The sequence below is a fragment of the Opisthocomus hoazin genome, chromosome 21, assembly GCF_030867145.1.
Source record: "Opisthocomus hoazin isolate bOpiHoa1 chromosome 21, bOpiHoa1.hap1, whole genome shotgun sequence".
In the NCBI taxonomy this organism is placed as follows: Eukaryota; Metazoa; Chordata; class Aves; order Opisthocomiformes; family Opisthocomidae; genus Opisthocomus; species Opisthocomus hoazin.
In genome coordinates, this window is record NC_134434.1 from 9745791 (window position 1) to 9770568 (window position 24778).

At 38.1% G+C, this 24778-nt stretch overlaps 1 protein-coding gene across 5 annotated transcripts in view; it reads left to right on the forward strand.

The window, feature by feature from the left end:
• Positions 1 to 23185, forward strand: part of RHOT1 (ras homolog family member T1) — a 29279-nt gene extending 6094 nt beyond the window's left edge. Inside the window, exons 3-21 of one of the 5 annotated variants that reach the window (XM_075440684.1) lie at positions 43 to 124; positions 1353 to 1396; positions 4114 to 4167; positions 4534 to 4586; positions 5132 to 5240; positions 5819 to 5920; positions 7386 to 7484; positions 7900 to 8008; positions 8949 to 9069; positions 9754 to 9838; positions 10224 to 10369; positions 10991 to 11091; positions 11347 to 11477; positions 11828 to 11911; positions 12683 to 12802; positions 13144 to 13346; positions 14737 to 14880; positions 20386 to 20529; positions 22022 to 23185. In XM_075440684.1, coding sequence (XP_075296799.1) covers positions 43 to 124; positions 1353 to 1396; positions 4114 to 4167; positions 4534 to 4586; positions 5132 to 5240; positions 5819 to 5920; positions 7386 to 7484; positions 7900 to 8008; positions 8949 to 9069; positions 9754 to 9838; positions 10224 to 10369; positions 10991 to 11091; positions 11347 to 11477; positions 11828 to 11911; positions 12683 to 12802; positions 13144 to 13346; positions 14737 to 14880; positions 20386 to 20529; positions 22022 to 22139 — 2049 coding nt within the window. In that variant the 3' untranslated portion in view covers positions 22140 to 23185. Of the gene's footprint in view, positions 1 to 42; positions 125 to 1352; positions 1397 to 4113; positions 4168 to 4533; positions 4587 to 5131; positions 5241 to 5818; positions 5921 to 7385; positions 7485 to 7899; positions 8009 to 8948; positions 9070 to 9753; positions 9839 to 10223; positions 10370 to 10990; positions 11092 to 11346; positions 11478 to 11827; positions 11912 to 12682; positions 12803 to 13143; positions 13347 to 14736; positions 14881 to 17411; positions 20284 to 20385; positions 20530 to 22021 lie in introns of those variants that run through there. The other 4 variants (XM_075440685.1, XM_075440687.1, XM_075440686.1 and 1 more) reach the window with 4 other exon arrangements.
• The last annotated feature ends 1593 nt before the right edge of the window (positions 23186 to 24778 follow it).

Genomic DNA, 24778 nt, shown 5'->3' on the forward strand with positions numbered 1-24778 from the left:
TATCTTTAAAGGCTTTTTCTTGCTGTTTCTTTACAACCCAAGGTTCCACCACGAGCTGAAGAAATCACCATTCCAGCTGATGTCACACCTGAAAGAGTGCCAACCCACATAGTGGATTATTCAGGTAAGGACTCCACAGTACCGTTAACTGTTTGACTGATTTGGTATGGAATTGTGTATCTAACTTAATAGCCTCTTTAACAGCCATACTGGTATGGAACCAAAGCTCTGTGTAGGAAAAGAACAGATGAAAGTGGAAACTCACAGGATAAAACTAAATGAGATTATGACAGCTGGTCCTACTAATTCGAAGCCTAACGTTAAGTGCTGTTGGTACTTCCATGTAAGGCAGTCGTAGTAATATTCCGGTGACGTTAGTATTCTTTGTGTGATGGACATACTTACAGGTTCAGACGAAGGTGGGTGCTTTCATGGAATTCAGAACTATTTTTCTTTCTTTCAGTGGAGAATTTACTAAGATGCAGGAGACGTTACATACCTTGTATTCTGTGTATTTCTAAATTTCCAAGTTTGGACACCTTATTCTTTTGTGTCAGTTTCATATTTTGTATTTGATTTTTTGATATAGTCTAATCTGCTGGACCTTTCTTAGCAGACAAATAGGCTCAGTATCAAGGTTCATAGACTATCATAAATATATGCAACTTGTGCACAGCTAGGAAAACCTTTCTGTCGTTTATAACAGAAGCCAAGAATTAGGCCATGTTACAGATTCCTTCTTGTCTTCTGTTTCCCACCACTGCTGAGGAAATATCTTTATTGTGGTTACCTATTTGGAACAAAGAAATAATGCTTTGTTTTTCTGTTGGACTTGAGCCTAAATTTATGTGGAGTCAGTTTTTTTTTTTAACTGGATGAAATGTTTCATAGATTTGGTTAATAAAAGCTCAGTGTCACTCAAAAATCATTGACACAGCAATAAAATTAACATATGCTATATTCTGTTGTGAAAGTTTACGTTAGGGAACACAATGCACAATGTTGCTACTTATTATCCCAGGAGGGGGCTGTTGATAAATGTAGAGGGATGCAAACTATGACTCATTCCAGAAAGAACCTGACTACAAATGTCATTATTCCTCTTTAGAATAGCTGCTAAAAAACTTGTGTGCAACGGACTGTTTCTGTCTTGTGAGTTAATGGATCAATTTCATTATTGTTAGAGCAGAAGCACTCTTTAGTGCACTTATAAAAAGGCGTTTAAATAAAAAGAGCTTTCACAAGGTTGTTGTATGAGTATTGTGAAATAGCCTAGTTCAATTTCTTAAGATTATCAGTTTTGTTGACAAAGATGTTTGGTATTAATGAATGGCTTATTCTATTAACTGCAGAAGCAGAGCAAAGTGATGAGCAGCTTTACCATGAAATATCACAGGTAAGTGTATTTTAGTGTTTACTAGAAAATAGTTTCTGCTTTTGGAGAAGTGTTTCTTTTTAAGTTTTCTGCATTAGATGGGCTTCAGTTTGAATTGAAGGAATCATAGAATCATACAATCATAGAATGGTAGGGGTTGAAAGGGACCTTAAAGATCATCTGGTTCCAAACCCCCCTGCCATGAGCAGGGACATCTCCCACCAGACCAGGTTGCTCAGAGCTCCATCCAACCTGGCCTTGAACACTGCCAGGGAGGGGGCAGCCACAGCTTCTCTGGGCAACGTGGGCCAGGGCCTCACCACCCTCATGGTGAAGAATTTCTTCCTGATATCTAATCTAAATCTGCCCGCTTTTAGTTTACAGCCATTCCCCCTTGTCCTGTCACTACACACCCTTGTGAAAAGCCCATCTCCATCCTTCCTGTAGGCCCCTTCAGGTACTGGCAGGCTGCTCTAAGGTCACCCCAGAGCCTTCTCTTCTCCAGGCTGAACAGCCCCAACTCCCTCAGCCTGTCCTCAGAGGAGAGGTGCTCCAGCCCTCGGATCATCTCCGTGGCCCTACTCTGGACCCGCTCCAACACATCCATGTGCTTCTTATGTTGGGGGCTCCAGAGCTGGATGAGATACTCCAGGTGGGCTCTCAGGAGAGTGGAGTAAAGGGGCAGAATCCCCTCCCTCGCCCTGCTGGCCACGCTTCTCTTGATGCAGCCCAGGACACGGTTGGCTTTCTGGGCTGCAAGCACACGTTGCCGGCTCATGTTGAGCTTCTTATCCGCCAGTACCCCCAAGTCCTTCTCCTCAGGGCTGCTCTCGAGCCACTCTCTGCCCAGCCTGTGCTTGTGTTTGGGATTGCCCCAACCCACGTACAGGACCTTGCACTTGGCCTTGTTGAACTTCACACAGTTCACGCAGGCCCACCTCTCCAGCCTGTCAAGGTCCCTCTGAATGGCATCCCTTCCCTCCAGCGTGTCAACCACACCACACAGCTTGGTGTCGTCGGCAGACTTGCTGAGGGTGCACTCAGTCCCACTGTCCATGTCGCCAACAAAGATATTAAACAACACTGGCCCCAATACTGACCCCTGAGGCACACCACTTGTCACTGGTCTCCACCTGGACATCAAGCCGTTGACCGCAACTCTTTGAGTGCATCCATTGAGCCAGTTCCTTATCCAATGTGTGGTCCATCTGTCAAATCTATGTCCTTCCAATTTAGAGACAAGGGCATCATGCGGGACAGTGTTGAATGCCTTGTACAAGTCCAGGTAGACAATGTCAGTTGCCCGCCCTTCGTCCACCAACACTGTAACCCCATCACAGAAGGATACCAAGTTGGTCAGGCACAGTTTGTCCTTGGTGAAGCCATGTTGGCTGTCCCCAATCACCTCCTTGTTGTCCATGTGCCTTAGCGTGGTTTCAAGGAGGATCTGCTCCATCATCTTGCCAGGCACAGAGGTGAGACTGACTGGCCTATAGTTCTCCAGGTCTTCCTTATCTCCCTTTTTAAAAATGGGGGTGATGTTGCCCCTTCTCCAGTTGGTGGGGACCTCCCCAGACCGCCAGAACCTCTCAAGTATGATGGAGAGTGGTTTGGCAACTTCATCTGCCAGTTCCCTCAGGACCCATGGATGCATCTCATCAGGCCCCATGGACTTGTGCACCTTCAGGTTCCTTAGGCAGTCTCGAACCTGGTCTTCTCCTACAGTGGGCGATTCTTCTCTCAGTCCCTGCCTTTGCCTTCTGCAACTTGGGCAGTGTGGCTAGAGCACTTGCTGTTGAAGACTGAGGCAAAAAAGTCGTTAAGCATCTCAGCTTTCTCCACTTCCCGGATAACCAGGTCTCCAGCTTCCTTCCAGAGAGGGCCCACGTTTTCCGTAGTCTTCCTTCTATCACTGACATACCTATAGAAGGCTTTCTTACTCCCTTTGACATCCCTGGCTAGATTTAATTCTGTTGGGGCTTTAGCTTTCCTAACTTGCTCCCTGGCTACTTGGACGATTTCTCTGTATTCCTCCCAAGCTACCTGTCAAAAAAACTTCTCTTGCTTTTTCTTGCTTGGCATTTTGTTTTGTGCCCTGTGCTATAGTAGACCTTCCTGTATTTAAGAAAAGTAGGTACTACTACTGTGTTGGTGACTTGAGCTTAAGCTTTGTCCTTCCAAGTGAAAGGACAGAACCTAGATATCTTTAAGTCAGTGGGCCTAGAGATTCATGGTTTTTGTAAAGAAATAGTCCTACCCTGGAAAAATCCATTTATCTTTTCTGTCATGTTGTAGTACTGCATTTATGAATAGCATGGTATTCTTGGTAATTTTAGAATTTCTTCTGGTTCCTATTTTCAGTTCTTTCTGAGCACCTTTGCACATTTTCTGTACTATCTGTCATGGTGTTGTGTTCCACTTCTGGCATGTAGTTTGGTACTTGAGCGGAGGCTGCAATTACGATTCTTCAGTTTACATTTCTTGGTAGCATTGGTCTCTCTGCAGGCATAAGCTGTGAATGTCACACTGCAAGACAGGATTTTTGGCACTTCTCAGCATAACAAATTACTTGGTTTAAGCTGTTGTTCAGGCTACAGATAGCTTAAACAAGCCAGGGACACAGTTTTTGACTAATGGTGGAACTGTTCTTACTCTGATGTTATGTTTCTGAATTGTCTCTGTTGCGCTAGAGACACTATACAGTGGAATTCCATGCCTTTCCTTTCTTTTCATTTTAGGCAAATGTGATTTGTATAGTGTATGCTGTTAACAACAAGAATTCTATTGATAAGGTATAGTAGCACATTTTACCCAGTTTTTGCTTGAGATGTAACTTGTGCACTGTTAGTTTTTGGCAAGCTGAAAACTGTATTAGACATTTAAAATGCATAAGATGGTGTTTGAGATCAATTTGTTAAGAGAAACTAGAGATGTATTATTGTTTCTGGTCCATTTCAGCATTTGAGTTTTCAGTCAGTGCAGTTATCCCAGAAAGGTGCTCATTAATCAGTTCCAGTTTTCGTTTGTTTCCTCCTTTGTGGGTAAATGTGTGCCTTCTTGGGAAAGAAGCAGTAGCAGTTGTAGTCAAGCTTGTGCACAGTTCATTTATATTCAATTTGAGAAAGTATTTTTCATGTTTGTTTTTAATCCCACTTTAGGTAACAAGTCGATGGATTCCTCTCATCAATGAAAGGACAGACAAAGATAGCAGGTGCATAAGTAAAGATGAGAAGTGTGAATTAAGCTGCACATCGATGAGTGTCAGTGGACAGTGTTGAGGATGTTAATTGTTTAAGAAAATCAAATTCTAAGCTTAAAGTTTATAGAAGAAGTCCAAGCAACAAGAGATTTAAAGTGTGTAGGTCTGTTGCATGTGTCAGCAATGCTATTTATTTTGAATTTCATGGGCAGCTTTTACCAGGTGTGTTTGTATTTATTATAGTATAACTAGTTTTGGCTACATGGGCTGTGTAGCTTTTCTACTGATGCTGGGTTTGTGTAATAACAATATGATTCGTTTTGTGTTTAACTGTGTGGTTTTTGTAGTATCAACAAGAAGTATGTTTCTGTCCTAAGTGTATATCAAAACAGTTTACTTAAAACTACAATCATTTAGTTTTGCCTATTGGCTGCCAGTGATATTTAATTACATCATGAAAGTAATACAGTGACAGCTGGTGGGAGGTAGAATGCTAAATTAAGATAGATCTTGTTATCCCTCTGTCTTTAAAGCTCTTAACCTTTTTTTATTTTCAGGCTGCCTCTTATATTAGTTGGAAACAAGTCTGATCTAGTGGAATATAGCAGTATGGAAACTATCCTTCCCATTATGAATCAATATACAGAGATAGAAACATGTGTAGAGGTATGCAAGATTTCTGAAGTTAGAATGAGTAACAAAAAATACATTCTTGCCACGCATGTATGGCAACTTTTTAATAGAAAAGGTGATATTTTTTTTTAGTTCAAAATAAAATATTAACATATACATCATTATCATGGTGAGTTTATACTTTTTTTTCTTTAGAGAAGATTACACTATTGTATGATCAAATGTAACTGTCAAATTCTTCCAGTATTTAGAGCCTCCTCACATCCTTGCCTTTAGCAAGTGTTTTAAGTTTAGTATTAAACCAAACAGATGTCCACAAAGTACTAAAAATTGAATTAATAAGTATGGATATGCCCCTCTTTCTTCCCCCCCCGCCCCCCCCAAGTAGATACAACTTTTTAGTTTCTCTATTCTTGGTATGACAGCAAGTTGTAGTGAGACCTCCTTTATTAATTGCTGAACAGGTAGAGAGGGACTAAATGTCTTTTTTTCCAAATCAGTACTGTATCCACAAGAGGGGGCTAGATCTTGTTTGATGATTGCTTAAATTTCAGAAGAAATCACCAAATAGTCAAGAAACTAGCTAATCAATGTAAGGATTTCTCTTTCAGTGTTCAGCCAAAAACTTGAAGAATATATCTGAGCTATTTTATTATGCACAGAAAGCTGTTCTACATCCTACAGGTCCTCTTTATTGCCCAGAGGAGAAAGAGGTATTTATACATAGATTCTGAGAACAAATAGCATGGGGGTGGGGGGTGGAAGTTAATCACTTTCCTGTTCTTTCCTTTTTGAGTAGATTTTGTATTTCTTAGTGTGTTCTGTTACCACCACCATACCCCCAGATGTCAAGTGTTATATGCCAGAACCATGGTGATTGTTTTGTGTTGTATTAATCCCATCTGTCTTTCCTCTTCATTCAAAGCAATGGAGACAGTTTTTTGTTGCCCATGTGAACTGCTAAGTAAAATGGGAAGCTTTGGTAATAACTTTGAGCCAAATGTAAAGTGAACAAAATCATGTGTTCAGTTCAGTCCTCATATAGATATACATTTCACAGTATTCCCCATCTATTTCAGAGAAAATACTCCAGACTTGGCCTGATTTAAGGGAAATAACTTTTCTGAGTGTCTAGTGAAACTTTGGCAAAAGAGATAAGAAACACGTGATGTAGCTGATTTTTAAGTATCACAGGTAGTTAGCCTAGCATCTTATGAAAGAGTATGGGTTTTTCTAGAAAACCCATTAATTTCATGAGCAGATATAAATAAAATCTCTAAATGTAACCCCTGTGTAGTCTTGGGCAATAGGAAAGTTTCTTCAGTAATAACTACTTTGTTAAGTAGAGAACCAGAGAATAACGATGTTTTGATTTCTTCCATCAGAATCATCTTTATGAGTTAGTAATGTTGTGATAAAATTGTTGTACTGAAATCTTTTTGGTTTTCCAAAACCAATCTCTATGCAATCTGTGTGACCTCTGTGAAGAGAAGAGTCCGTCATCACTGTAGTTGTTGGGAGAGAATTACAACTGTCTGTTTTCCTTCACTCGGAAGGTATCCCAGCAATTCTTTTGTCCTAGAGATAGTCCATATGATCAATGCTTTGCCTGGTAGATGAATGAGCCCTGTGCAGATTTTCAGTATTTGTTGTTTGAAGCCTTGGGAAGTGGTAGTTGAAATGGTGAATAGGGGTAGTGTGCTTGTTTAGAAAGAGTTGACTGTAGTTCTAGAGCCATTTATTTTTGCAAGGCACTGGGATTGCAAGGCTTTCCCCCACACACACCCCCAAACAATGTTTTTTGGGAAAAAAATAATGAAGTTTTTTTTTTAAGCTTGCTGTAGCAATAAGACTGAATTTAGAGAACTGCTTTGGGGTTTTATTGCAATAACTAAGTAGTGCCACTTTCAGTTTGTGAAGAGTTTGAGGCTCTTCTAATAATGGAATAGAAAGATACTTAATGTGGAATAATTGCTTTAAAATTATGGATATAAATTTGCTGGATCAAGGTTTTGTTTCCTCTTGCTTTTTTTTTTGTGTGTGTGTGTATGATGTCTCCCTTCTAAAAATGTAAAATGAAGGTATTTGTTTTAATGTGATTGAGCTGCCTGATGTCACTCAGTGTAATCTTTTTATATTCAAGCCTAGAAAGATACTGAACTTTCTTTTATTCCTTAGATGAAACCTGCCTGTATTAAAGCACTCACTCGCATTTTTAGAATTTCTGATCAGGATAATGATGGTACTCTCAATGATGCAGAGCTCAACTTCTTTCAGGTAACTCTTTTGCTTATCTTTTCACCATGCTTAATAGTTGAACTATATAATTCTAGGAAAACAAGTGATTGCTTTTGAAGGAACAGTATTAAGGTGAATTGTAAGGGAATCGGGTCTAAGTATTAAAAGTCCTGAGTTCAGTATAAAAGTTTGGGTCTGTAAAAACAGAAAAGGTATTAATTTTATTTCTAACTATTGTTCAAGTTTTAGTTCAAGAGCAAGTTTAAAAAAATCTACAGCCCCAATGCTTGTATTTAAAAATAAAATAAAGTTTGTACACCAGTATTTCTACAAAGAAATTGGGTTGTCCTTTACCAGCTTATGAGAACATTTAAGGCTGCATTTCATACAGGACATGCTGTTTGTCCAGCTGAGTAGCCTGTGGTCATAACATGCTCTTTTTGTTTTTTGCTAGAGAATTTGTTTTAATACACCACTGGCACCTCAAGCTTTGGAAGACGTAAAGAATGTAGTCAGGAAAAACGTAAGTGATGGAGTTGCAGATAATGGATTAACGTTAAAAGGTAAGCCTTATGTAACTCTTGGAAGTTGTGTCTTTGATAATTCTTACATAGAAAAGCTAGTCTTTTGGAACATGATCTCTATCTTGATTCTTTTTAGACTACAAGAGCTGGATGTAGTGGCAGTATGATATCAGAGGATGGTTAAACTGGGGAATAACGGGGTGAATAAAATAAGGTCTTTCTTACCTCTTGTTACAGAGCATGGAACCCAATTAAGTATACTGATTCAAAAGAGATTGTCTCCTAGATAAATCTGTATCTTGTCTCAAGGCTCACTGGCTGCAGTACTTGTCAGCAAGGTGTGGTGTCTGTCAGCATTTTGACAGCTGTGTTGTACAGATTTGCTCAGAGCATATGGCAAAAGTGAAGGGAGAAAAAATATTTTCTTTCTGGTTATCAGTGTAACTGCTTTGCTTCTGGAGCTTACATATGTAATAGGACTTGTGAAATTGTGAAGAGTGGGAATCTTAAGGCATAGCCTTACTAAACAGTGAAATCTCAGTGTTCGTTCAAGACTGGAAAGTGCTAAACAAAAATCCTACCCAGTTATTTTGGTACAGGAAAAGTAAAAGCAGTCTTCTGTGACACTGCTCTCCATGCTTCTTTCTAAGGCTTACTGTTTTAAATTGGTGAAAATATTCTTGCCTTTATTTTCATACAGCTAAGTTCTTCTAAAATGCTAGCACTGAAAGAAGCAAACAACAGCAGAGAACCAAGTGGGTTGTTCTAAAGAAACAGTTCCTTGGAGGACATTTTTAAAAATAACAGGATTTCTGAATGTTCAGTCTGTGTAGATAATGCTGTAATGTCACCCAGGAGGTTTAAAATCTGAATGTGTATTTCAAGCTTTTTTGTTTTGAGTCTGATACTGATTCTGTTAAAAATACTTGGAGCAGATAAAGCACTTCAGGGCCTTAAGATTTCATCATTTGATTTTTAGGTTTTCTTTTTCTACACACACTTTTCATTCAGCGAGGAAGGCATGAGACAACTTGGACTGTTTTACGTCGCTTCGGATATGATGATGACTTAGAGCTTACACCAGAGTACTTGTTTCCTCCGTATGTATACGTATTTTAACTTTCTTTAACTTGCATGCGTTTAATTTATGCTGCCTCCTGCTTTGGCAGGAGGAAAGGGTTATTGTAGTGTGTTTAGTAACACATTGTTACATCAAGTATCTCCCTTACTTTATGACCTACAAGCCAAAAATCTTCATGTGACTGGAAATTACGAAAGAACTCCTGTCTCTTGTGCCAAACCAGGTACTGCTGTTTCTCTTTAGAAGAAAGATGGCACAAGAGACTCAATACAAAACTGGAACATAAATCAGAGCAGTTCCTTGTTGTATGTGGCAACAGATTAGGAAAGGTTTGTCAGTATTTTCATAGCATTTGAGATCCTTTGAAAATGCTCAAATGAAAAAGTTAAAGAGATTGAGCAACTCTGTGGCTTTTCAAAAATGTAACTACATAATTTGCTGTTAAAAAAAAAACCACACCAAAAAACAAACAACCAAACCAAACAAAGACTGATTTCTGTCTAGCTATAAATCACGTAATATAGAGACATTCATTCATTAAAGTGTGTTTTTTGATCTCTTTAAAGATAAATTATTAAAGTTAAATGCAGAGGTCAGTTACTAAATGTTGTAATTCAAAAAGTCTGTTTTTTGAATTTTAATATTGTATGTTTTATAAACACAATTAGCACTTCTTATATTTGTTTTTGTTTTCAATAAACAGGCTAAAAATTCCTCCAGACTGCACAACAGAATTAAATCATCATGCATACTTGTTTCTTCAAAGTATTTTTGATAAACATGATTTGGTAAGCTTTGAATTTGAGAGCGTGTATGTCCTTATACTTAAGAGCCTTAGTTTGCTAGCAGTTTTGGTAGTGAGAAGTGTGGTTTTGTTATTATGTCATTTCATTCAGAAACTGGCTCTGGCTTAAGCTATGCAGTCAAAACTAGCCTGCTGTTTATATTTCTGTCTACAAGGAGAGTTGGCAGTTACAGTTGTACCAAATTTTGTTTAACTAGCTCATATGTTTAGTCTTATTTGAAAACAAGAAAGGAGCAATTACTAAAAAGAAAGCAGCTCAGTTTCTTATAGACAGTTTCTTGAATCTTGCAAGCATGCAGCAAAAAAAATCAGTTTAAAATAGACATGAATAAAATTATTTATGTCTGATATCATATGCTTGTTTTCAGGATAGAGATTGTGCTCTGTGTCCTGATGAATTGAAAGATTTGTTCAAAGTCTTCCCTTATATGCCATGGGGACCTGACGTTAACAACACTGTTTGTACAAATGAAAGAGGGTGGATTACATACCAAGGATTTCTCTCCCAGTGGACGTAAGTGTGATATGTTACATTTTAGTAGTTGAGAACTTTGGTTATGATAATGCGTTTGTAGATTTCTCTTAAGAATCTGGTAGGAAGAGTGGAAGTTTAATAGCTGAAAATTGACCCAAGCAGTCAGGTTTTTATAGCCATCCAGTGGCCTAATCTTCAGACAACTGTTAGAACCTGTTTGAGATTTGGCCGATATTTAGTGGTAACTATGAAGAAGTGGCTCTTCAAAATGTGGAAGTCTCCCTGAAACTTGTTGAAATACTTATTTCTGTTGTTCAGCTCTTTAGAGATGGTATGAATAATGGTGTTCAATAATGAGGTTTTTTCCCCTATTGAAAATCTAAAAAATTAGGAAAACGTTATTTGCTGTGGAAAAAAAATATGGTGTAGGTTGATAGACCTTGCGAAGTACTGCCTTGATAGTGTTTTGCTGACTATTAAGACTGGTAAAGTTGCCACCATTTACCTTCAGAGTGCTTTTGTACTTCAGTACTACATAGAGCTAGGATTGCTTCTATCATGTCTGCCTGGAGATAGGAGGAAAAAATTGTTTCAGTACTGTAGAGAATTGGTGTCACAGTTGCTAACAATTTAGAAACTTCTTTTTCTCTCCTCTGTTAGACTAACCACATACTTAGATGTACAGCGTTGCCTGGAGTACCTGGGTTATTTAGGCTACTCAATACTTGCAGAACAAGAATCTCAAGCATCAGCAATTACAGGTAGTAAAAAAATAAAATTTTGGTACAACTTAGGAAGTTAAATTTAGAAACCTCCTGAAGAGGAAATTGTTTAAGCAAATGGTCTGTGTGTTTTTCACTTATATTCTGTTTTTACTTTCTATTCAAGTCAAACCTTTGATTTAATATTTTTGATTGGTTTATGTGCATTTTAGTGTAAGTGGACAATTATTTCATGTTTTCACGTACATACATGCATGTACCTCTTGTGAAAAATATTTGTGTTTTTTTCAAAAGTAACAAGAGATAAGAAGATAGACCTCCAGAAAAAACAGACTCAGAGAAATGTTTTCCGATGCAATGTGGTCGGAATGAAAGGCTGTGGAAAAAGTGGAGTTCTTCAGGCTCTTCTTGGAAGAAATCTAATAGTAAGAAACCTTTTGCTTATATTCACCTGTATATGCTTTTGAGTTAAGGCTAGGCAGCCAAACCAATTGAGCTTGGAGCTTTACTGATGATTACTGAGTTTGGACAGTTCTGTGAGGGAATATAGAATTATTGGGGAGGGGTTCCCCCCCCCCTTTTTTTTTTCAGATAGACAAATGGCTATTGCATGCAGTGATTACTTGTATGTCATTGGTTATAGCTATGCATTTACTTGCAAAATAAACCACAGATTACTGTAATTTTCGTTCATTACTAAATGGAGTAAAATATCTTTCAAATTAACTTAAGGCGGCAAATTGCTGTGGTCTAACATGGAATTCTGCATTTTCAGAGACAGAGGCAAGTACGTGCAGAACACAGATCTTACTACGCCATTAATACAGTCTATGTATATGGACAAGAAAAATACTTGCTGGTAAGGTTGCCTCGTCATTGTTTGCATATGACTGATTGATCTTAAAATTCTGTGAATTATTCAGAGCCTTCTGCAAACAAACTTCTGTTTTAATGGTCTCTTCTTCATAAATGTGGATTCCCCCCCGCTCCCTTTTCTTGCTCAAATAACTTCTGGTTTTACATGCTGCTAGTACTTTCAGCTGAACCTGTTCGGGACCTGTTAATTTTGAAACCTTGACCTAAATTGTACAGAACCCAGTCCATTATGCTTGTGCTACAGGGCATCAAATGATAACATATGGTAAATTAGCAGCAGCCAATCTACCTGTCCAGTAAAGAAGAATCTGTTATGTAGGGTGATCAGGATGGCTAAAGTTAATCTTCAATGGGTGGAATACTTTCTATAAAGCTTGTTCCACTGTAGTTTCCCTTTATAATAATATGGTGTCTTTCTTTGTTTTCCAAGATCTAGTCCTCTGCTCTGTGGCTTTCCTCTGTAGGATGAGTGCCAGTTTCTGTGGGAATCTAAGACTTTGCGTTAGAAGTAAATGTAATTTTTTGTGCTGAGATTGTGATTGCCTGCAGATTGGATGTTAACAGCTTATAATATGTTGGCTGTATGGTAAATTCCTACTATTTCTTTTTCATCAATTCTGCCCATTGTCGATCCATTAGTTCTAAGGATACATAAAAAGGAGCCATAAAAATTATGAGAAAAAGAAAGTTGTAAAATTCCCTTAACTGCATAATGACAAAGCTTTTCTCCCTCTCTGACCATCTTTTTGTCCAGCTACATGATGTCAGTTACTCTGAATTTTTAACTGATGCTGAGACCGTATGTGATGCTGTCTGCCTGGTATATGATGTCAGTAACCCTAAGTCCTTCGAGTACTGTGCCAGGATTTTTAAGGTTTGTATATTTTATATATGCAGACCTTTACATTTATATATCTTTTTATCACTGACAAAATATTCGGTGTCAGTTGCTGGTCCTGTATACAAGTTCTAGTGCTTAAAAGACATTTTATTTACCAGTGCTGGTTATATATGGCTGATGCATTAAAAATGTAGGGTTTTTATTCATACAAATCTAATGTCTACTTGTCTATATTAAAATACTCTGCTTCTGCAAATGCTTGACTTCAGTGCAATGAATATATCTTAATGCTGCTGCAACCAGTTCAACTCAGGCTGTTCCAGGCTGGATGTATCATACACTGTTTCTTTCACTTCTTTCCTTTAAATTTGCAGCAGCACTTCATGGATAGCAGAATACCATGCTTAGTGGTAGCTGCAAAGTCCGACTTGCATGAAGTTAGACAGGAATATGGTATTTCTCCTGCTGAATTCTGCAAAAAACACAAAATGCCTCCACCTCAAGCCTTTACTTGTAATACTGTTGACGTGCCAAGTAAGGATATCTTTGTTAAACTGACAACTATGGCAATGTATCCGTAAGTACTTGAACTGTTAGATTTTTCATATTGCATGGGTCACACACCGTATCACTGCATGTCATTGTTAGCCATGAAGATGGAACTACCTCACTGAGATTTAGCAACAGAGAGACAGAAGTGACTTGACTAGAATCTTCAAATTATTTCAAATTGAGAAAGTTGGTATGTAGCAAACACATAAATCAGTGTCAGCTATTGTTGCTAAGGTATTTTTTTAAAGAATACACTACTTCATCCAGCTCATGTTGCAAATTCCAATGAATATGTAGGGTTCTGTTTGGTCCTCGTTGTGGACGCATAACTCAATATGTTAGTATTTATATCTTGGTATTTTTGAGATACATGTGAATAAGTTGTGCCATAATCCTTGTTAATATCTCAGCTTGACAGCTGATTATAAATAATGACACTCTTTAGTGAACAACGGTTCCCCCACTGCACTGCTTGAATATTTTTTTTTTATTTTCAGGATGTTTATTACTATATTTATTACTATTCAGTTCATTAATCTAACAGATCTTAAATTTATTTATAGAATTTCTGTATAAACACCTTTTGGGCTTTGGATAAAAGATACTTAAGCTCACGTTCTTCTTCGCTACACATCTCGCTGTTGCTAAGCTCACTTTGCATCTCTTTTTTTAGTGGGTGGAGCTTTTAATATGGTGATGAACTACATAAATATTACAGCAGTTGGAGTCTAGTATGACAGCTGACATTTGCTTTAAATTAAATAGAACTAATGTCACTTTCACCCAAAATAACAGGATTTTTTAAAAAATACTTGAAACTGAGTTTATTGAATTAGATTTGTAAAGCTTTTGTTTTGTTTTTGTTCTGTTCTATTTATTTTGTAGCGCTGGAATACTGGGAAACCACTAAAGTGTAGCACTGACCAAATGTCTTGTCATATCAATATTCCTGCTTCTCCCTTAGTTTTCAAGCATGTGTGTTTGTTAGGGTGGGAAAGGCAGAGGTAACTGTGACTTTGTAAAGTGTGCATTCAAAGTGGTAGAAAATGTGGCTTACTTTCCTTTGAAAAAGGGGTGTTATCTATTGCTGTGCAGACATACTGAGAAGCCTTTAGATGCTTTCCTTACAAACTTAAATAAATTCAGCAAATGTTTTAATTCATGTTTGTGCTTTGCTATTAAGATCTGTGTATGGTGGTAATGCCAAAATGTCCAAGACCTAGAATATCTAACCTTAAAATTCTGCACAGCTGTAGTTGTACCCTTGCTTCCCCAGTGTATTTTTTTTTCTCCTCTCCTTACTCATTCAAATGTACCTTTTATTCCTAAATCTCTCTCGGTTGTGGCACAGTCCTAATGTGCACCTGATTTTATGAGCAAGATTTCAATTCCTGTCCTTCTGTGTGTTTTCGCAGCCATGCCCGGTTACGCTGTATGTGCGCCTGCAACAGGTGTACATTTTGCATCTGTCAGAACTTCCTCAACTCAGACTTGCTGCAATCTGTAAAGAACAAACTCTTCACTGCAGTTCTTAACAGGTCCTTAACTTTATTTACTAGGTACCAGGTGTGCTTTTAAAATAAAGTTTTTTTTGAAAAAGCAATTGGTAACCTTATATACTGCAGATTTTACACTCCATATCCACTAAATAGGGAGATATTTACTTTAATAATTGTCATAAAATTGTCGCTCTTTGTTTAACTTGAAGGTACTTTCAGTCTTTCGAGCTTAGTCCAGTGATTTCTTTGAAACATTACCGATTTGGTAGTTGATTCAGGCACTTAGTGATTGCAGAAATACTGTGGAGAAACTAGGACTGTGTGTTTAGGGAACTGGTAGTGGACAGTAAGTAGTGTCTATAAATATCCGTAATGTGTCTCACTTGAGACGTTATAGGTTTGTTTGTATTGATTAGAGGTAGTGCCTCTTAGATACCACTTACATGAATATTTTCATAAAGGCACAGCTTGGCTATAGCAGGATTGTGTAACATACTACAGGTTTACATTTGCTGGCTGATTGATATTTGGGAACTCATAAAATCTCTCTGTGTGTGTGTTATGCTTGGTTTGCACAAAGAGTGGATATTTTGTGTAAAAAATCAAGAGCTTTTAACATCCGATTCCTCTCTGAATAAAATGCAACATGTAAGAAGTGGTAAATGGTTAAACATTTGCAAACACTTCGGAAAAAGCAGTTGGTGAAGAGAGATAATCGGTTTTCAGCATTGAAAACAGTGCTGTACCTTGTCTTGTGTGTACTGCAGGCATATTTTGGCATAGTTGATTTACTAACACCTCAGCACTTGTCATCTCACCCCAGCAAATGGGAGTTCAAACCGAACAATTTTCATAGTGTAGTGGTTCCATCCTTTATAGCTTTCTTAGAGGCGTATATGATAAATGTGATTCTTGGTCACAACTATGATAAATGTGTTTATTTGGAGGCCATGGTTGGAATATCCTGACACGCTGCTGCTCCATGCATGTTGTTTCTTGCTGTTCTCAGATGTAGCTGCTCCCAGCAAGAGTGGCTGTCTCCTTTGCATCAAGTTGCACACACAGGAGGCCTACTGATATACCCACTTGCAGTATTGAGCATCTTTATGAAATACCACTTTAATCCAAGATAAAAGCGTTAACCACAGAGTCAGAATTCAGGGAAGGATGAAAAACTTCGTAGTTTAGGAAAAGGCTGTGAATGACTGAGATGGTTCATGCTGCATCTCTTCTGCAGCAGTCATCCCTTAGACAAAAATCCTTTGAAACAGCAATCTCTTTGCACGTTGTTGCTCTAAAACTTCATTCAGCAGTCACTACTAGAAAATCTCAACTCTTCATTAATGAGGCTGGCATCACCTCTGTAACACATCCTCATGTTTTGGAGAGACAAGCTCACCATTAGCTGTTGTGATTTGTTTCTCTCTTGTATGGGCCTTTTTTTTTGCATCCTGCATTAAACGTTGCACTTCATTTCCCTGAAATACTGTCAAGGACTCAAAGTATTGAAATATTTTTATGAGAAGTCTCAGGATGTTCTCATTCCACACCGTGTCACTAGGTAGTGTGGAATAAGCGTAGGAATCTGTTACTGGCTAAAAAAGTCTGTAATTCAAGGTAAGGAGAATTCCTCATAGATTTCCATTGACCCTACAGAAAGGAAAAATTATTTCCTAGAATCTCTTTCTCAATAGTTATTCAGTTAGTCACTAGGGTTTTGTTGCAGGTTTCCAGCATGCTCACTTCATCTCACCAACTCTCTCTTGCTAGTTAGCTCTTCATGGGTGTTTCCTTACTGAACACGTTGCCGCAGGTTATTCACCATTCGGTACGTGGACTATTGTATAACTGCAGTTATAATAGAGATGAGATATGTGTAAACAAGAGGGAAGAGCTCCTAATTGTACATAATTTTCTTGTTTAAAAATATTAGCTCCTTAGATGCGTTTTTAATCTAACAATTTGTGATTAGATTTGAGAAAACATTTGAATCAAGAAGGGTTTTCTGATGTAGTTAGTTGATGTAACTTTTCATATTTTGCCTTACAAGAGCTTACGATTGGGTCAGGTAGTTGGGCAAAAGTTAGGTAACTGATGGGTAAAGGAGGTTTCTCAAGAGTACTTACTCTCCTGATCCCTGCCTATTCTGGAGCTTTAGACAGTGGAAGTAGTCAAAACGAAATTTTTCAGACGGGACCCTTCCTGTATCATTTGTTGCTACGTAATGCTTAAACACTGTTACCAAGGCAAAATATAATATCACGTTTGAATAGTCCCACCTTAGTAATTAAAGAAAGAACATTGCCTCTGTGCAATTGAAAAAGCTATTCGTACCCACCTTCAGTTTCTCGTCTACAGACAAACTCCTGAGGGTTTGTAGGCTGTCAGAAAGGGAAGTTCAGCAAATGCGGAAGCTCAGTTCAGAGATGTTTGTTGAGCAGGCGCAGGATTGTTGGTTTGAACTGCCCAGGATCACACTTCATGGGTTCTGCGAGAAAGAAGGCACTGCATACAAAGCACTGTACATGCATGTACGCAACTTGGTCCTATGCTGTAGTATTTTTATATTTTTAATTTGTTCTTTCCTTTAGGTGTTCGTTTGTATTTGTCTGGCTGGCACTTAATCTATTTTTACTACATTGTTTTACCTCTTTTTAAAAGCAAGGTTTCTGCTTATGTCATTCTAACCCTTTGTTTAATGATGAGCTTGGATTTTTGGCTTTTTTTAACTCCAGAGCATCAATTTTAAGTGTGTTTTTCTGCTTTCTTGATTTTAAATGATTCAGTTTTTGCCTTTTGCTTGTATAATAGTGGCATTTTCTGTCAGCTAAATTAATTCCAAAATAGAGTAATTTTAATGCATGAGAATGGTGTTGTTCAGTGTGGGAGACTTCTCAGAGCATGTTTTTTCTTTCTTCTGAAGTTTTTAAACATTGTGGAATAGACATGAAGTTCTAATTGCATATAAAACATGGTTGTTTTGAGGAATCATTTGAAAGATTTATTTTCCTGTAATAATGGAAAAATTTTAAAAGTATAACCCAGGAGTTATTTTTCACTATATGCAGCATATGCTGATTATTTTTCAAAACTATAGTGTATTACCATTAAATTTAATTGTAGAAATCTATCCCTATACTTAGATGACCCCCAAATTAGAACAGTATAACAATTCTTTACTTACCTATTTTCCTCCTCCTCTAAACTGTTTAATGCCTTATACTGAGTAGAAGTTTGCAAAGCTGCGTCTCCTGGCTTCTTTCCAAATAGAATACATTGAATTGGCATTTTACATTCTTTTTAGGTTTTGTAGATAATATGATGCACTTGGAGCTTTTCACATTTTAGATAACTAAAGCATGGGGGGAAATTCTAACTGCTGGAGTTGGTTCGCATCCTAGGAAAATAAGTGCCTGAAGGGAAGCTGCAGCAGCTTGCGCATGTTACGCGATGTTTTTGGAATTCGGTTGCTTACATTTTATTGTTAGAACCTATTGTCTGTCAGAGCAGGCTGCTGTGCTTGCTGGCTGCATTAACTTGCTTATAATTTTGGTGTCAGTAGCCGTGTGACTAGCCTGTTGGCCTCACCACTGTGCTTTTAAAATGCTTTTGTAGTTAAAGTAGGAATGTTTTTGAACTTCTGTAGTTAAGGTTAAACCTTCCCAGACCTGGGATCCTTCTGCTGCTGACATAGGGAAAAGTGTCAGTATTGGCCCATAACTCAGCAGTTTTGTGGGTATAACCACGACAGGCATGCTCAGTTAACCTCTTGATAAATGCATGTTGCAAATTTCTTGTGAGTTGTTAAAGCCTCTTAAAAGAAAGACTACAGATTTCAAAGATCTTATCCAACAAGTGACAAGTTACTTGATTCACTATTAAGGGTCAATTGAATAAAAATCTGTCTTTTTTCCAAAATGTGCATAAAGATCTGAATTCTATGCCAAAGGCAAAATTTCTAGACTTTCTTATATATGTGGAACTAACACTATGATTAAATACAGACACCAATCTATTGGGGAAGTTTGAAAGCTACTTGTTATTACTAATAAGCAAGAGTTTCAAGTACTGCTTCATTTATGGAGTCCTAACTACTACTGTATGTGTATATTTGCACATCCATATAGAAGTTTAACCCTTGGAGAGAATAATTCTTCTAATTCAGTTACGCTCTTACTGTAAGGCAGTAATAATTTCTACCACTGGTGAAAATTAGTTTCATAAACACAACCACACTAAAATTAAATTTGAACATTATTTATTGAAGAGGTAGAATTATGCAGTATGTACTGAGAAAAGTTTTTCTGCATTATAGCCTCTTTCATGTCAAAGAACCTGTGCTGGAACCAAACATTGATCCTTCTTTATTATGTCAGACAGATAATTTTTTTTCTTTAATGGCAGCTAAACAGTATTAGGGCTCAAAGTTGCAAAAAAAGAATTTATGACAGCATAAGGAACATGTAAGGAAGAAAAATTGGATTTTTTTAAAAGGTGTAAAGCAATTAGACATTGATAGTGTTCTGAATTTCAGTAAGTATATTTGGACTTTAGATTTTTGGGCTGAGATGGTCGGGGGCCCTAACCATTTCATATTGAAGTCATTGGATTTCATTGAGGTCAGAAGACAAATCGCTGCCTTGATTTATTTCCTTTATTTAAATGGAAGAGTCAGTTACTGTTAGGCTTAGAAAAGGGATCAGAGTCAATTTACTCTCCCTTTAGACATGAAAAGAGGATTTTGTCATGACTGAGAATATATTAATTGGTTTTAAAAGGATGAAGCACGGTCAACAAGTTCGTTGCATACCATTAAATATGGACATCTGAAAAGTCAAGACAAGGCAAATTATAGATAAGAATCAGAAAATCTAGATGTGAGAGTGTTTTATGAGGCAGTGCAAAAGCATTCATATGCAATTTAAACAGTGATTTGCAATTTTTAAAGGGATGCATTCACCCAGCAGAGCTCGTGATGTAATCTATTAAAATCATATTACATACAAGTTATTTATTTTACATACACTGATAAGTTTTATAATTTCAGATCTGAAGACAAGTCTTTTACAGTCTTCTACTAAAAAATCCCCCACAAATGGCAGAGCTCTTAGTTGAGATGAAATACAGTCTTGAATTGAATTATCAACAGTAATGAGATCTTGTCAGTTTAGGGCTAATGTGTTGGGGTTGTTCCAGCGTGTTCAGCACAGGTACTCCAGCTCATGCGCATGATGCAGGAGTATTGCAATATCCTGTCGACATGTGAAAGTTGAGGCTTTGGGGATAGAGTAGGAAGAGATTTGGTTTCTTAAGCCATTTTCTTTGTCCTTAGAACAATGGCATTTTGCTGCATAATATCGTGGGGTTTTTTTACTTAGCTCATCAAAAGTAAAAACTCCATTTAATTCTGGTTTTCCCCAAGCACGAAGTTTTTAACAACTGCACAAGAATCAGGGGCTAGATGGCTAAAAATTATAAATTCTCTGGGCTTTGTCATTTGGTCATATTTGAGACGCTGTTGTTGAGCCATGCTATGAACTGCAAAATGTGCATGTGTGTAAAAAGGTTAAGACCCTACATAGATGAGTTGGGGGCCACGCTGTTAGCAGACGAGGAGAGCAGTATTATGCAGCAGGTGCACGCCGTCAACTTTGTAGAAGATTCCATCTTCATGGAGTCATCTCTTGGTCCACGTTTACATGAAGTCAGGTAACAACAGCCAAACTAAGGTGACCTTGCCATTGCCTTTTCCCTTGCTTCCCCTCAGCAAACCACTTGACATGTAGTTTGCAGAGAGTTTGTCAAAACTAGCTGTAGAAGAACTAATGCTTGCAGGAATTCATTAATTTGATCTGTTCTATAACCCAGCAAGACATTCTTAAATAAGATAAGGATTTTTCTAGAGACCAGCTGTGTTTCGCTGTTTGTGCACCAAAGAGCCTGTTCTTCAGCATGTGGTATGACAGTACACTGATTAGCTATATGGCTTGTGTTGCTCCTGCAGGTGTCTACTAAAGAATATCCTAAACTGGTTTTGTGTTTTTGATAGCAAGTAACAATTCCTGTTTATATTAAACAGGTTGTATGCTATAGCTCTGTAGTTCCCACCATATGAACTCTCTTGTGTGCTGTGTATGCTTAGGATCTCTGTATGCTCCTTGCACCTAACACTCCTGAAGCTTTCACTGAGTAGTAACCCGTGATGACTAATACAGGCTAAAATACGTAGGCTAGTGGAGTTCTGTTGTAAGCTCTATCTTAAACAAAAGCAAACAAAAAAACCCTTTACTATTGTTTAGAAACTTCTCGTGCTTTGAATTATGGCATTTATGATAACTGGTTTTAAATGGTAGCTCCTGCTTTATGGTAAGCTGTCATACTTGACACTACTTTTGAGGATGGCTAGCCATGTTTAACTGAGCATGCTCACAGACTTCTTGCAGTATTTGGGAGAGTTGGGTCGTTGGCTGTCTCTACTGTCATGCAAGATGTGGCTTTTATGTCATACAGTCACTTCATACTGTTGTTACATCTTGTCTTTTTCTGTTGATATCATTGTCACTGCTTGTTTCACTGGCAGTTTCTCTTAGCTTTCAGCTTGGTGTTGGATGCCTTTCTATTGCTGTTCTTGTGACTGTACTGGGAAGAAAGAGATTGACAAATGGTCCTTGTTTTGATTCTAGCTTTTGGAAAAATATTACTTGCTACTTGTCAGTAAACTTGTGGGGGAAGAAGTACAAGTAGATACTCAACAGGACTGGAAAGTTTTTCATGAAGAAGCAGAAATATGCAAACTGAACATTTAAACAGGATTTTGCTGGACAGAGATGTTCTTACTAGGGGGATATTAATTAATTGGTAGCTGTTTTTGTTTTCCTTTTCTGAATGCTTGCTGGTACTCTCACAGAAGACACACTGCCCTCCCTGCATTCATGACTAATGATCTGCTCCTGCGTTTCTCTTCAGCTGTGTGAGCTCTCTGATTTTAGTGAGATCTGCTAATGTCATCAGGGCTGCAGATGAAACCCTGAGCTTTTCAGAAAAGTGAAATGACAGTATAAGTACTCATAAGGCTGAAATGTAAGCTGTTTGCCTGTGACAAGTGTAGTGATGAATTTCCAAAAGCAGAGTAGTTTAACGCAAGTTGTCTGATACTTCTGTCATGGAATTAACCTGATTTTGTATGTGTGTTAAATTTTAGGCATGTGACACAAGCGGACCTCAAGAGTTCTACGTTTTGGTTCCGAGCAAGTTTTGGTGCTACTGTCTTTGCAGTTTTGGGTTTTGCTATGTACAAAGCATTATTAAAGCAACGATGATCTGAGAAGAAAAGAAGCACATCTGGCCCTACCAAATAAAAAAAAACAAACACTTTTATGTACATTCTGAATGCTTTAAATTCTGTTAGAAATATTTATATATGCAGAGTTACTTTATTAATATTTGTAATTCATGCATAAGATTATTTTAAATTATAGGTCTAACTACAGTATTGCATAATGCGTGAAAGAAAGAATGGCATCTTAACAGCCAGTTAAAATGGCTTAACTTGTGAGGCCAAAAGGGAATTTGTTGTAAATAACCTGTACATATTAAAGCAGTAAGCCATTGCTTCCCGGAAAGCTGTTCAAAATACTGTTCTTAGGTGTTTCACCAAGGTGGCATACTAGTGTATAGTTGAAATTCATTTTCAGTAGAGTAGGTTCAACCCAAGGATCATATTTCCTCAAGGATTGCTTATTTATTTCGCATTCATCTAAAGTGACTTCATTGTTTTGGACTATAAGCTATACCAGACAGAATTTGTGATTTCCATTCTTATCTATTCTTTTTAACAGATAAACAGATCTCCCCAATAACTATACATTTCAAGGCAAAGTCACTGTTACTGTCCTGGCCTATGATTTTGTATGTTACATGACCCGTGACATATTTAGCAGTCTGATTTTTCTTTTAAAAGGAAAAGCATAAACTTCAAAAACTGCTAGGTCAACTTCATATGCTGTGTGTATTTCATGTTTTTCATTTTCCACTATGTTGTGTTTTATAACCCTTACGAATCAGATGAGCAAATTTGTCTATTATAAATGTTTATAATTTGAAAAGTATTGCTGTTTAATTTCTCACATGTCAATCATACCTGTTGAAAGCTGTGTATAAGATAAAACTAAATTAGTACACAGTGCCTATTCTACTGTAGTATATTAGTTGCATGGATCACAGTGCATTCTGTAACTGGCCAGAATTACCTATAGACACAGCTTTTTTAATGACCATGTAAATCAAACATTAATTCCTCATGACAGACCTATTTTTCCATTGCTGGCCTTTTCAAGTATTTCAATAAAATAACTGTGTACTGTGATTGTGTTTATCTTTTTTTCTTGTTGTTTTTCCCACCTGCCCTGAAAGGTGGCCCTTACAAAACCTTGTCCTTTATCTGAGAGAATAACTGTCAGTGCCTTCAGCTGTTGGAGCTGAAATGTCTTGGCTGTGTAGTTTCTTCAATTTGTCTTAGGACTGCGCTGCCTCCATTAGAGGTTTATTTCTGATTTTTGTCAGAAGATACAAGTGGCTTCCGTGATATTTTGAAGTAGAAACACAAATGCATAGTCAACTGTGAACTTTGTGTTTATTGTCAAGGACAAAATAGAGTGGGAGAAAAAAGTGAGTGGTTCAGTGAGTCGTTGGGAAAGCTGATGCCTGTCATTTACACGGGCTTTCCAGAAAGTGAGGAGATGGGAGGTGAAGGAGAAAGCCTTATCAACAGAAGATTAGAAAGCTCCCAATCTGGAAACTATTGCACTCTATCTAGAAAATTACTAATTTTCTAAAGTTTTTGAAGAAAAGAGGACTAATACTTTTCTGGGGAGGTGTACATGCTGTTACATAAAACCTTACGATTTTCCCTGGGAAGGTGATCATTGGAGACCTTCTCTGTATCCTCCTCCTGTGTGGATAGTTAGGGCCTGGCGGTCGGAAGATGTCGTGCTGTACGGAAAGGTAGGCCCGTTCCTGAACCAGGTCGCCACGCCAACAAAGGCAACACTCCTGCTAGATAACTGGAGACCACAGAAACTAGATTCCCCCATGTTAACCTTCTCATGTGACTGAACAAGACTTGTTCTCTTAGCCTCTCTCTTTATTTCCTGTTCCAGCTCCCTGCCTGTCTCGGTGGCCTTCTAGTGGACTCACTCCAGTGCACCAGTGTCTGTTTGGTACTGGGACACCTGAGGTTGGACATGGCACAGTGCAGCCTCACGAGTCCCGGTTACTGGACGTGACTGGGGATAGTGCTTGTGGAAGGTTTGTCAGGTAGTTGAGCAGCATTTGCTACGCTTTTTCTGTGAGATGTCTTCTGACATACATGATGCGGAAAATAGATGCATCATGTTACGTAGAGCTTTTGAACCGATGACCTGACCAAGCAAAGGTTTCCCTGAATTTTTATAGTACTTCTCGTAAGCTTGTGGTGCCGTGCAGCAATGGCACATGAAAGCTGAAAAGTGCACGATGTGTTCTCAAGAGCTGATAGATCACTTACTGTGTGGTTGCTTTTTTCTTTTGTTCAAGTATAGGTACAACATATCTGCCTTGGTAGAGGGACACCAGCCTGTGATAGAAAATAAGAAGGAAGACCACTGAGATAGTGTCATTTAGTCTGCGAGGAGCATTGACTGCTTGTCTGGGCCTGTTGGTCTTTTAACATCAAAGCAAGCAGGGAAGCCTACAGATTTACATGCCTTGACAGTTTGTTTCTTTTCCTAATAGGAAATTCTGACTTAGTAGATCCTAACGCTGCTGATTATGCTTCCCCCCCCACATCAATGCACTTGTGAGAGGATTTCAGGACTTCATTTCTCACAAATTTATCTCAGACTGCCAATGCACTGAGGCTGGAGGACCTGTTGAGAGACTGATGGCTCTGCGGCGCTGCCTGGCCTGTCTCCCAGCTTGG